At 42.2% G+C, this 13,673-nt stretch overlaps 1 protein-coding gene across 1 annotated transcript in view; it reads right to left on the bottom strand.

The window, feature by feature from the left end:
- Nucleotides 1-9,427, bottom strand: part of BVES (blood vessel epicardial substance) — a 24,054-nt gene extending 14,627 nt beyond the window's left edge. Inside the window, 3 exon segments of the mRNA XM_010003859.1 lie at nt 5-134; nt 8,363-8,487; nt 9,205-9,427. Coding sequence (XP_010002161.1) covers nt 5-134; nt 8,363-8,487; nt 9,205-9,427 — 478 coding nt within the window.
- Nucleotides 9,428-13,673: the final 4,246 nt, after the last annotated feature.

Raw genomic sequence — 13,673 nt, 5'->3', positions numbered from 1 at the left:
GAAGAGGCTTGACCTGTCTTTAAAGTCTGAATGTTGCAGAATTGTCCAGTTAGTCTTTGGAAGAGCTCTGGAGGCACATGGAGAGGTTCAAACATTCTCTTGTAGAGGCTGCTAAGCTCCTTCTCTATCTTGATCTAGGATGCAAAAACAAAGGACATCAATAAACACAGAGGCACCAGTTAGAAAAGGTAGGACTGTGTGCGTGTTTTAGCTGCTGCATTTGAGGAAGAACTGGTAAAAATCTGACATCTATCCACAGACATTGCCTGTGATAGGGTGACCTAAACCTCAACTGAAATTAGCCAGGCTGGTACAGTGGTGATTTAGGATGCTGTTCCATCAAAGCGGCCCCTGGAATCAGACACAAGGAATCACTTGAGATATGGGCTGATGTGACAGCAAGTAGGACTTGGACCATAATTACACAAGGGAAAATAAAAGATGAGGTTGCCTGCATTTTTCATCCCATGTGCACACCTTGTTCTGGCCATCTCTCAGGCTCTCCTGGGAGCCCCTTTCATCCCTGAGCTTCTTGGCTTATTTGCAGCAGAAAAGCAGTACTAGGAGTTCTTAAAAAAACCAACCCATCATGTTGAAACCACGTGTGATGAGGGAGGGGGAAAAAAAGCAAACCACAACAACATTGCCAGCTGAACTTCCCACATCTAGGAGCCCACCCAAAGTCAGGCAGCAGCAATGAGAGAAAGGATGAGAAAGGATGCTGGCTGAAATCCCAGGCCTGGAAGTTTCTCTTGAATGAAGGAAGCAGGGAAGGAGACAGTGTCCCAAGCTCCCTGAAAGCAGAGGCAGCCTGAACAAAACCTGCATGTTTGCTGGGAGGAAAACAAATTAGAACAATAAGCATCAGATAATGAAAAGACAAAATATACATATAATGAGAGGGAAGGCAAAAGCAACCAAGGGAAAAAGGCAGGGAGAGGAAAAAAATAAGGAGTCACCACTTCAACAAATGAGAATACTCCAACAATTTTCTAGATCATTTATATTTCAATATTAAAAAGAGGGGAGGAGTGAAGGCAGCAGCACAGGAGTCACTTTTCAGCTGACAGTAGCAAACAGTGGGAACTGAGAAACTTCTGGTCACCTTGTGGCTGGAGAAGGTGGGAAATCCAGAATGACATGGAAGGTCCCAAGCAGTCTGAGGCCCTAAAGGGCTTCAAACTGTCACTATTCCCTCCTCAGGAGAGCATTTTAGGGTGAAAATATTAGTCTTTAACCCCTGAAAGAAGTATGCATTCTACATCAGAAATCCCTGAGCTGTACTTGGTAGAATCACCTGTGTGTGAGAAACAGAAAACTAAGCATAAAACAAAAGGTTTTGGAAAACTGAGGTTTCCTTGTTATGTTTCAAGTTTATTTAAATATAGAACAAATTGAGCTGAGGCAGAAACTTTCTAATGTGTGGAACTGTATTTGGATTATTTCACACACAGCCTCAGGCACTGATGCAATCCATCCCACATTTGGGCCACGGAATGCCATGAAAATCACTCTGGAAGTGACAATCCAGTGGGCTGAGAGGGTGGGTTAATCCCACAGAAACAACAGGCAGTTTGTTATTAAATGGCTAAGAAGGAAGATATAAGGCTGCTTATGTGACCTTGCCATGACTATTTAGTGACTTCTCAGCCTCTATGCTTGCACAAAAGCTCAACAAAAGGACATCCCAAAGCTGCAGATTTCACTTCTTACCCAGACAGCCTCAACCCATGAAAAAAAAAAAAAAAAAGGCAAATTTATAAGCCACGAGGATTTTTTTGCATTTAATTAATTTATATTAAGAAATGCTATCAGAACTGAGAACAGGAGGACTAGAATATAAATGTTCAGGCAAGATTAACCATCAAGTCACAGAACGCCAGAATGGCTGAGGTTGGCAGGGACATCTGGAGCTCATCTGGTTCAACCTCCCTGATCAAGCAGGGTCACCTATAGCAAGGTAGCCCAATACCATGTTCAGATGATTTTTCAGTATCTATAAGGATGGTGACTTCACAAGCTCTCTGGGCAACCTGTGCCAGTGCTCCCTCAGCCTTACTGATGTTGATGATGTGAGCCTTCCTGATGTTCAGATGGACCCTTCTGTGTTTCAGTTTGTATGAGGATTTCACAGGAGACAGTGTCAAAAGCCTTATTAAAGTTATGATAGACAATTTCCACCACTTTCTCCTCATCTATCCAGCCACTATTTGATCATAGAACGTTACCAGGCTGGTTAAACATGACTTCTCCTTGGTGAATCCATGCTGACTGCTCCCAATCACTTTCTTGTCCTTCACGACACTGAAAATAGTTTCCAGGACTAGTTGTTCCACCATCTTCTCAGGGGTTGATGTGAGGCTGACCAGCCTTCAATTCCCTGGGTTCTCCTTGCCTTTTTTTGAAGAAAGCAGTAGTATCTGCTTTCCTCCAGTCCTCAGGCACTTCTCCCAGCCAACACAACTGTTCAAATCACCAGTGGCCTCACAGTGACATCAACCAGCTCCCTTGGCACACATGGATTATGTACCATCAGAGCTCATGGACTTATATATGCCCAGTACATCACCTGACGTCAAGTTTACCCTGGTTTCACACTGAATCAATTTCTAATAACATTTTCCACCAGTAACTGCATTTATATTGAAACAGAGGTTTTAAATTTTGTGTGTGTTCCTTATGCCACAGTCTTTTAACACCTCAGAGAACATCTACATGGACAAAACCAAGGCATGAGAAATTCTCTTGTGTTGAGAATTGCCCTAAAATCTTTGACTTCTCATTTCCATCAACATGGGAAATGAGATGAAAACTGGTTTTGCCCACCAGTTCTCCAGGAACTCCCCTCATTTTTAAAACAACCACACCAATTCAATTTGCATCTCTTTCTATACACGACTACTGCAACTCAAAGAGATAAACTCCTTCCTCAGATGACAGTAGCTCCTACAAGCATGAGCTTTCCTCTCTCATACAAGTAGCTCCCAAGATTCATGAATTCAAAATAGCGCACACAGACCTGAGGACAGAATTTGGCCTTGGAGTGCTAATGCAGTCCCTTAACTAGCCCATAATTCAGGTTTCATGACCTTCCTCACACGTATAACACTTGAAAGAGAAAGCAGGAATAACCACTTCCTTAAAGATTGATCTGGTTGGACACTGTAGATCTATTTTAGATGCTCTCCCTCATAACAGACTCTTCACCCTTCACAAGCACAGCTGACTGCTCCTCCAGTCATGCTGGTGGGTCATATTCCAAATGAGCCATGGGGGTAGGTGTGATGTTTTGTTCAGCAAATATCCTGGGATGCTGCCAGAGCAGAGAGTCAGAGCTCTGGAGAGACACTGATCAGAGTCCTTCAGCTTCCACTGAGACTAAGAAAGCCAAATCTGTAAAGCTCCAAGGAGTCAAAACTGTAGAAATAATCTTCTGGTCAGAAAAGCAACTTGCTTTTCATGCTCCATTTAATAAAATAAATATTTAACAACTGAACATATCAATTATTCATTCTGTAATAGGACTAACTCGTAATTATTCTTCCATTATTTCTTTCCTTTAAAAAGTACATATTTTTTAGTCTTCATCACAAATGATTTTGTGATAGGCAACACAATAGTTGCACAGAGAAAATAAGACAGATAAAACTTACAATTCAACCACTTGGCTTTTGCTGTTCATGGAACTGGTGGGAGACCAACCTTTGATCATGGTGGGATACGTTAAGTTGGCACATATAGAGTCAGGAAACGTATTTTAAATGCAGCTGACTTCAACTACAGCTTATCTGTCGTTTGTTAAGACAATTGTAAGTATTCTCCCTACCCAAGACAATTTTTGTGAGATCTTTCCAATGCTTTATTTTTAATCTGAAAAATTTTCCTCAGCCTTTCCTATGGAACAATGCTCTGTTTTGCCACGAACAGTAAGACAAAGCTTCAGCTCAGAGATTCAGGCAGTAACAAAGGTGAAACGAGTAGTTTTACATCCACTGTGAGCTGGTCTAGACACTACCTTGAAGTAAAGCACAAAGCCATTATCAGATAACAGTGATGGGAGTCATGCCAAGAACTAGACAGATTAGATTATTAATAAAACAGTCAAAAGAACACCTCAAAAAAGACTATTTCAACATTGCTGGACTCAATCACAAGCCCAGGACCTCAGCCAGGAAAGTCCTTTGATGATGTTGCAGCCATGTTTGGACACAGTTGAGCATGAGAACAGCAGAGTCCCTGGCTGAACCACCTCTTGGGTTTCAGTGGCTGCAGCACACCTTGCTGTCCACAGGTGCAGGTGGAACTTCAGCCCCCTCAGAAGTCCTGCTCTCCTCTGGTTTCATTCAGGAGCCAGAGAAGTTGTGATGTGACTGTCTGAACAATTTCCAAACCAGGGATCAAGTTGGGTGCAATGAACTGTTTGGCACTCTTACCAGGACACAGGAGGTACTTGGGTAGGCTCTAACAAGAACGAAATACTAAACTTCCTTAAGCAAGACTTACCTAACCCTGGATTCTATTCCAGTGTTTCTCATCCTGACCCACCCAAAACCATTATGCAATTTAACTACTATTCATTCTTGGAAGTTCTGCCCAGATTAGGTGCCTTGAATAAAAGTAAAAAATAAAATAAATATCTTACACTAAGTTTTCTTTCAAGTCTTTCTGAAAAAAAAAGATCTTTCCTTATCATCTCATAGTTGGATAGTGAGCTGAGAATTAAGCCTGAAAAGGAACTAGTGTTAAGGTCTGTAGGGAGGTGTTTTCAAAAGCAAAACACAAACCTGATTTTAAAATAATTACTGAAAACATTATGTATTGCACCAATTAAAACAGCACAATATTCTACATGTAAAGTTCATTAATACTGTAGTTTTTTAAGCTTAATAGAGAGAAAAATACTGAAATTATTTCAAGTCTTAACAGACTAGCCCTGCAGTGCTGTTTCTTTGTGTACCACAGCTAATTCTTGGCTGAGCTTTATGTTTTAAAGGTCACACAGCCCTGCAGATGGCAACGTTTGGGTGAAACCGAGCTCCGTACTGGAGGAATTGCACTGCAGGTAGAACCCTTTCTTTGTTAACACAAGTAGACATACTTAATGTATCAACTTGTTGCAGACAGATGCAATTTCACTTTTGGCCTCTTTTTACATGCTGTGGTTCTCTTCTGGAGTTTCTTTTGAAGTTGTTTTTACCTACACTGGGAAAGATTTTAGCCTTTCTACCATCTCTTTGATTTCCTTTAAATTCATCTTTTTGACAGCTTGCTCTGCCTTTGCCTAAATTGAAGCCCTTAACTTGCACAGCACTTCAGAAGATACCCACCAACATCTATTTTCCTACATTTCCTCTAATGCTCTTTGCCCAGAATTCCAGTTTACTCTGTACAAGAGCTGTGGGTTTGCACCACGTGCATGTCTGAGTGCCAAGGACCTCAATGCTGCTGTGATTCCAGAGCCAGCGGGGAAGAGCTACATAGAATGGTTGAGGTTGGAAGGGACCTCAAAGATCATCAGGTTCCAAACCCCCTGCTATGAGCAGGGACACCTCCCACCAGACCAGGCTGCACAACCCCCATCCAACCTGCCCTTCAACACCTCCAGGGAGGGGGCAGCCACAGCTTCTCTGGGCAACCTGTTCCAGTGCCTTCCTGCCCTCATGGGGAAGAATTTCTTCATGTTGTCTCACCTAAATTTACCCTCTTTCAGTTTAAAACCATTTCCCTTTGTCCTATCACTGCCCTCTCTCATGAAAAGCCTCTCCCCAGCTTTCCTGGAGCCCCTTCAGGCACTGGAAGGTGCTCTAAGGTCTCCCTGGAGCCTTCTCTTCTCCAGGCTGAACACCCCAACTCTCCCAGCCTGTCTCCAGAGCAGAGCTGCTCCAGCCCTCTGAGCATCTTTGTGGCCTCCTCTGGACTCTCTGCAGGAACCCCAAGTCCTTCCTGTGCTGAGGGCTCCAGGGCTGTACACAGTACTTCAGCTGTGGCCTCCTCACCAGAGCAGAGGGGCAGGTCCTCCAGTCCTTCTTCTCTTTTAGGTAGTTGTTTGGTTGGGTTTTTTTACCAACTTTGGTGAGTGACAGTTTATCAGTCAAGCTCCATGTCCTTACAGAATTCCTTCTTTTTAAAACCACCAATGGAGTACTTCATCCACTTCTATCATCTATCCTAACTCCTACAAATAATTCTGCTAACAGAACTGAAGAAAAATGTTTTTCTTTCTTCATCTGGTATTGATTTACACATTGTAGGGTGATTTTTTTCAAGCACAAAACAGTATGTCCTCATCCCAAGATGCTTCCAATAACCTTTTATTTAGAACTTTGGACAGGGCTGGATGGGTATGAACCCAAGGACCATTATCCACGTTTTAAGAACACACGCCACAACCCACTTTTAAAAACACTGACAAGTTTTAAGACCTGGTTTTCCAGGGAAATTAGTTTATACCACATATGCACTCCCGTCTTTTGCAATAATTTCTGATTTTGTCAGCCAATTCCTAGTCCATTTGACAAAAGACATCTTGAGGCCTCAAGATGACATTAAAAGGCTCAATTGGTGGGAGGACTGAGGGGAAGCAGAACTTGCTTGGTGGCTTCATGGAGGGAAAAGAACACAAGGTGAGCTCATCCATATTAAAAACCAGAGCACCTGCACAGGATATCTTAACAGCAGACACAAAACATGTAGAATCTGGCTTGGCTGGCCCTACATTGCCACAGCTGTTCCTTTGTGCAGTGCATGGGGCAGGACACCCCATGGCTGGCCACCAGAAACAGTACAGTTTGACCCTGCTGCTGTTTCTTGATGTTGACACATAAATGGATTGAACAGGCTAAAATAACAGCATTAGCAATACAAACTGAAGAGGAAATGACCTTTAACTGGTAAGATTACTCTCCCAAGCAATTTAGACGACTAGAAATATTTACCACACCTCTACATACACCTAGTAGTAGATCAGTCTAGCTAGTTTTAAGCTGCTCTCTAGGCAAGACTGAAGTCAAGCTTTATGCTGGCTTGCCAGGAAAGCAGGAGGTTGCCAATTTCCTACCTGCTTTCTTGCACAGGCTCTTTTCACTTGGTGAAGAGCATTTCCAGTCAGATTTGGTTGGTTTGGTTGGTTTTGGTTTTTTTTACCAGCTGTTACATACCTCCAGAATGCCTCTGATTTTGGGCAGAGTTATTCTACTGATAATGTAGTCCCATATTTCTTCCTGTAATCTTCACATTATAAATCTATCTTAGATTCTGGAAACTGCAGAATCTAGCATTAACATTTTGAACACTTAGCACTTAATTACTATTTGACTGGCACATAATAGCAACTATAATATTAAATCTGACAGGGTTTTAATGTGCATGTACCAACAGACAGCTGGGCTGCCAATAATTTTGCAGGAACAGAATATACTTCTGGATGGATAATAATAAAGCTAATTTATTTTGTACTGAATATACACTTAGCTGAAAGCAAGGCAAAGAATCCTGTTTTAGTACACATTTCAAATATATTCTTAGGGTGCATTTGAAGAAAGTTATCCCAATTCTGAAGGCAATAAAAGGAGTTGCAAAATTCCCTGGCAAGACCCTCAAAACTCAATGAATGGCAGTAAAAGGATCCTCTTATTTAATACAGCTCTTCCCACACCTTACTCAATCGTGCTGCTTATCTGGGAGTCCCACAGATGTTCAAAAAGGATGGTAGCATCTCAGCTTCCATCTACATTTAAGAGGCATGTGACAGGACAAAGTGTGAGGGCTAAAGCACTTGTCAGCAAAGCAAAGAGTGTGAAGGTCACCTATAAATGGACATCAGCATCTGTTTCTATGCTGAAGTAACAGTCTCTTAAGGCACTTGTCATTTATCAGTCTTCTTTCCCACCACAGAGGATGTTCAAGACTTAAAAGTGAGGTAGGAAAGTTTGATTTCCCAAATTCCTAATTTAAACAAAACAAAACAAAACTGACCTGGAATGCTTGACTTGAAGTATCTCAGTAGGATTTTATTTCAGGAGGTCTGTATGCATGTACTCCTGTGAGTGGGAGGGTGGGTAAAATGACCAAAATAAAAAATAAATAGGAACTAACAACAACTAAAAACCCCAATCTGCACAATTTCTTGTGCCTCTGCAAAGAAACTACATAACCCCTTCCTTACCACCAAAACCAAGAGCCAAAACCAGCCAGCGGTAACTTCTAAAGTGAAATCATTTCTCAATGATGTGGATTTCAGGGAAATCCTTCTTAATTCAAGAGCTGTGATGTGACTCATTGGTTAGGTCCAGGAAACAGGGGCAAAACTTCCTTTTCCATGCACCTGAGCAGCCTGCTTGAGCACTGCAGCTGGGATACATACCGGCCTCCTCTTGTACACTAGGTAGATGAAATGTAAGAGGTTGACAACCAAAAACACAGAATTCCAGATCATGATGTCCAAGGCACAACGGTAGAGTGTGGCCCAAATGATGAACAATGCACATCCTGTAAACATTCAAAAAAAAAAAAAAAGAAAAAAGGAAGGTAAGTTTCACCGAGCACTAAACCTGTTCTTACAAAACTATCAGAAATTATGTACAGTGCGTGTAATCACACTGAAAAAGAATACATTCTACCAGCTGAACTGCAGCTGGGCTCTGTGGATCATGCCCTGGCAGCTCATCACTACAAGGCTACCAAAAGGCACAGAGAGCAGGTTGAAAGTAGACTTCAAGTGCCATGTGTGTTTGAACCCATATTTAAAGAACATACAGGCCAACATCAGGTTTCTCAAGGAACACCTCACCTGATGTATACATACTGTCAGTGCACCAGCCAATCCACAGTCCCAGTACTTACTTGAAGCTTTAAATTAAGGTCTTATGGACCCACGGACTTGGAATATAAGGAATTTTAAACAGCCAGCCAGGTCTGCAGTAAATGGGGTCCACCTGTTTTCAAGTGGACATCTACTTAGGTTTGAACTTGTAAGTTGCATGTCTAGGAAATTTTAAGAGCCCAGGCACATACAAACTTCCTAGAACAGGTCTGCCAGGGTCAGAACAGACTCCCACTTACATCAAAAACACCTTCAGCAGAGTGCAATGACCACAAATATATGCTGGAATTTCACTGAAAGCTGGAGGGACCAGCAGAAAGCTCTGTAATAGTCACATACTGCTACTTCTGTCACAGGAAGGTTGCACAGAATAATTATCCTACCTATGGTGAGCAGGGCTCGTAGGAAAATCATATGCAGGTTCAGAGTAGTAGGAATAACCAATCCAACTGCAAAGCAAATGTTTGCCACGTGGAAAACAAGATGATGAATCTCTTTCCAGTTTTCACATGCAGTCTCATTGAAAGGCACAAGGGTAGCATTTTTTAAGTCTGGAATGAAACCTAGTGGAGTAACAGTGAGTGGGCTAATTGTTGTAGTACTCATCTTGGAGACTCCTGTAATGAGATAGAGAAAGAGATGGAAAAAATCCTAAAATCACTATTTAAATGTAATGCACATATACATTTAAATATATTAGACATGCAGATGGATTTTAGAGTTATTTCCTCTGTTCCCAGGATATATTTTCCCTTGTCATTCACAGAAAAAAATAACCTACAAATGCTTTAAGAGGGTAAGCTAGATCTATAGTTCAGTAATGCTTTACCATTTACCACCTAAGAGGCTTGAAGATGGGCACACTTCAGAACTTGGAAGTAAATACTACCATTCCTCCTTCTATTTGATTAGAGGCTATCAAATCAGAAAGGGAGGTAGCCAGGCTGCGAAGTTAGGACAAAGTTGCCACTCTTTCAGAGGAATCACTTGATGTATCTAGTATGAGGAAGCTTACAAGACCTTTGCTTGTCTGTAAAACTCCTGGAGAAGATGAGACACTTGAAAAACCTTATTTCTGATCTAAAAATACACGGGCTTTTGTTGTAATAATAAAAGCAGCATATTTGGCATCAATTAAAAGGAAAAAAAAAAATACATACCTGTGGGCAAATACCTTCCCCCAAAAGAGTGAAAAATTGCTACTAAAAACGAACTGCAAATTGAAACTGGAAGATTTCAAGTCACAACCTTTACAACTGTAAAGGCCAGTACCTGTGAGGAGCTGCAGGCTGCGTGGTGGGCAATCTGGGCTGCCCTCTCAACCCAGAGCAGCTCCCAGCTGCAGGGACACTAACTGTTCTTAGCCAGAAACACAGGAGATCCCTGCTTCCAGCAGGGAACGTGTGACCCCCACTGCACAGAGCTCCATGGGGTCTCACCAAGAAAACACCACTGAGCAAACAGGATCCACAACGTGCAACAAGGGGGGCGGAATTTGCCTTCCAGTCAATTCTGCAGAGCCAGAGCACGTCCCTGCTGTGTGTGCTTCCCAACTGCCATGGAATTCCTCTGCTCAGCAGACTTCAGAGTCACATTTAACACTCTCAGTATCTCCTGCAGACTGGAATATGCTCAGTGCTTCTTGGGCGGTGAAGTTGCTTCTTTTTATCCATTCCTTTTTCTTATTTCCCCCCACACACACAATCAACTTATGCCTTGTACACAAGCAAGCTGGACAATTTCTGAAATGAATCAGAAATTAATCAGCCCCTTTTTAAACCAGTGGGAAGAAAGAAATCAGAAAGAAAATTTCAGCCCTCTGGTAGCTCCTCCAGGATGCCCAGAGCCTGTCACAGCTGAGACATCCTGCAGAACATGCAGAGGCAGGCACAGGATCAAACACTGGCACAGACACAGTGCTATCTGTATCTGGATAGAAATGGATGAAGTTATCTAATTCTTATCAAAATACATAACTGACTTTTTCCTTAAAAGCTTGCTTTCCTCTTCTCATTCCTGCACTACTTATTCACAAAGGTTAATTAAAACGGGATTTTTTTTCGGCATAAAGAAATTCCACGCTGAATTGTTACCAATAACCACAGTGTCCAAAGAAATTCAGAGTCCAGGTATCTCACAGGCACCATCCAAAGACACTCCTGTTTCCTTCCAGCTCTTTCTTTCTCATGAATTGAGCGACAGAGCCAGGAGAGCAGTTTCTGTCCTGACAAAGCCACTCGCGCACAGAGCCAAAGCGTGAGCCCATGGGAAGCTGCAGGACTGGCATTTTAATGCCCTCATAAGCAGAGGCCAATTGTTAACTGGGCAACTGTGTGTCCATCTTACACCTCAGCATCATGTTCTTGTTGTTTTCTAACGGTAGGAACTCCCCACACTGGGAGATCCTCTGCAAGAAGGTATCAGCTGAGTTTCTACCTACGTGCAGTTTGTTCACTGCCCAGTCACCTGCCAATAAAAGCACCAGGTAACAACCCAGCCTGGGAGAACAGGACAACACAACCAAACTCCCACACGGATACTGAGCCAGCTGTTGAGTCCATCAACTCATATCAAGATCAAAACCAATGGCTAGAAGTAACCTCAGCTGCATCTGACTACAAGCCCACAAGCTTTCCAGATGCTCGATTATTTAATAGCAAAATTTTGTCCTGCATTCTCAGGACTCTTCAAGGCTTGGGCTGTAAAGCATCCCACCTTTGAACAATGAGCCAAATCGACCACATGGCACAGGACAATCTCATTCTCCTCACAACCCAGCCAAAACATCATTCCCCTTTAGCCACAGATATTGATGCCACAACCCACCAGTCACAAACAGCCTTACCAGAAAGACACTTCTCCAGCAAGAGCTGCCCAGGGAGGTGGTGGAGTCACCATCCCTGGAAGTGTTTAAAAGAAATACAGATGTGGTGCTTAGGGACATGATTTAAGCACTGAACAGGAAGATTAGGTCATGGTTGGTGGATTTAGGTTATGGTTGGACTTGATGATCTTCAAGGACTTTTCCAACCCCGATGATTCTGTGATTCTGTGACTAAATCAATAACAATTAACAATAAAGTGACAATAAAGTGATGGCCTCTGACAACAAAGTGTCCACAATTTTAACAACAGAGTGTTCAATGCTTTGGAAGTCTGGGCCACCTAATTTAGTTGCCTAAATAAGGACCCAGGAACCCAAATCTCACCACGTCCCTTTTTAGTATAAGCTAAGCCTTCAACACCTTGAAATCTTTACACGGTGACATTTGAACTCAACTTACTACTCACAAACAAACATCACAGCACCCCTGATGTACTGGGAAACAGCAGAAAGCTGCAGAACTGCATCTGTCAGGATGGTTTTTTTAAAGCTGGCAGAAACAGATCGATGCTCTCTGCAAAATGACACAAGGACAGATGGTGACACTGGCTCTGAAGAAAAGCTGCCCATGAATTCCAATGAGGGAGCTTGTCTCGCAACCAACCAGGCAGGCAGAACTCAAGCTTTAACCTAAAACCTTTATCCACAAAGACTAATATTAAAGAAAAAACACCCCAATTTTTTAGTTCTGATTCTTCAGTTGTCAAATAACATGGAAGAATTAGCAAAATATTTGGTGCTCAACAGATGAACAAGCAATTGTCATTTCTACTCCCTCCTACCTCATAGGACCAAAAATTAATTTTGGAAGCCCAGAATCAGGCCTTTAAAACTTCAACTTCGGGTTATGTGTGCTAAGAATTAATACAGCATCAGGCTTTGAAATCTTGAATCTTCAAGACATGATTCAGATCAGAAGTTAAAACCAACCTGGGCAAAAAAAAAAATTGGAAAAAAAAGGGAAAATCTTGTCAACTGAAACAAAAGCTTTATGGAACATAAGACAAATAATTAAAATAATACTTTTAATATCCAGTGAAGTCATTTTTCCTTCATATGGATTCAGATTGACCAAACTAAGACTTGGAAAACTCAGTTGATTGAAAGCCCAAGCCAACTTGTTGTCCAACTAGGACAAGAAGAGAACAAATACTGCAAAAACACCACTTGGGGACAGTTTAACACTTAAGTCCATCATAAATGTTTATAGTTAACACAGCCTATGAATTTATTTATTTATTTGTGAATTAATTTGACCAACAGCTAAGATAACAGATGCTTTGAGGCCTGAAAATAAAAATTCTCAGAACTTAAATTAGATCAGCTCCCTCTTAGGCTTTTTCTGTGCTCAGGAACATCCAGAACCAAGAGGCCAAACTTCTGAAAGCCATTCCCAGTAGTATTTAGTCCCTAAATCTTCAGACACAAAGGTGCCTTTTAAAGAAACGAGGGGGTTTATGGACCAAACCACAACATCCACACAAGAGGAGCAGGAAAAAAAAAGTGTGAAGCAGCTGGTTCTAGCAGAACTGAAGGGCCATCCAGCATCCCATCACCCACTTTATGGGGCTCATTTACATCCCACAGCTTTACTGTTCTTGGAAGGATGAAGAGGAAAATAAATAGGAAAAAAAAACCACCTAAAAATCAAGCTCAGCCGTTGAGATTTTCATTAAAAAGCAGAACTGCTCTTGTTTGGGCTTGTAGCACAGGAGCTGCTTAGAGAATTCAGACCATCAGTAACTCATGTGCTTTTGTGAGCCAAAGACAAAACATCGGCGCTCGCATAATGAACCTAATTACGCTTTAACTCACCCATTTCCTTTTTGCACAGGTTAAGAAAAACCACCCGCAGGGTGAGGAACCCTCAGCCCGGCCGTTCCGCGGCGCTGGGAGTTTCTCTCCCCGCCTTTTCCCTCCCTTCTCCCTTCGGAATCGCAGCGCGGCAGGGAACGGACGCAACCGCAG

The sequence above is a fragment of the Chaetura pelagica genome, unplaced genomic scaffold (assembly GCF_000747805.2).
Source record: "Chaetura pelagica isolate M959 unplaced genomic scaffold, ChaPel_1.0 scaffold128, whole genome shotgun sequence".
Classification (NCBI taxonomy): Eukaryota; Metazoa; Chordata; class Aves; order Apodiformes; family Apodidae; genus Chaetura; species Chaetura pelagica.
This window is presented reverse-complemented; position numbering and strand designations above follow the sequence as displayed.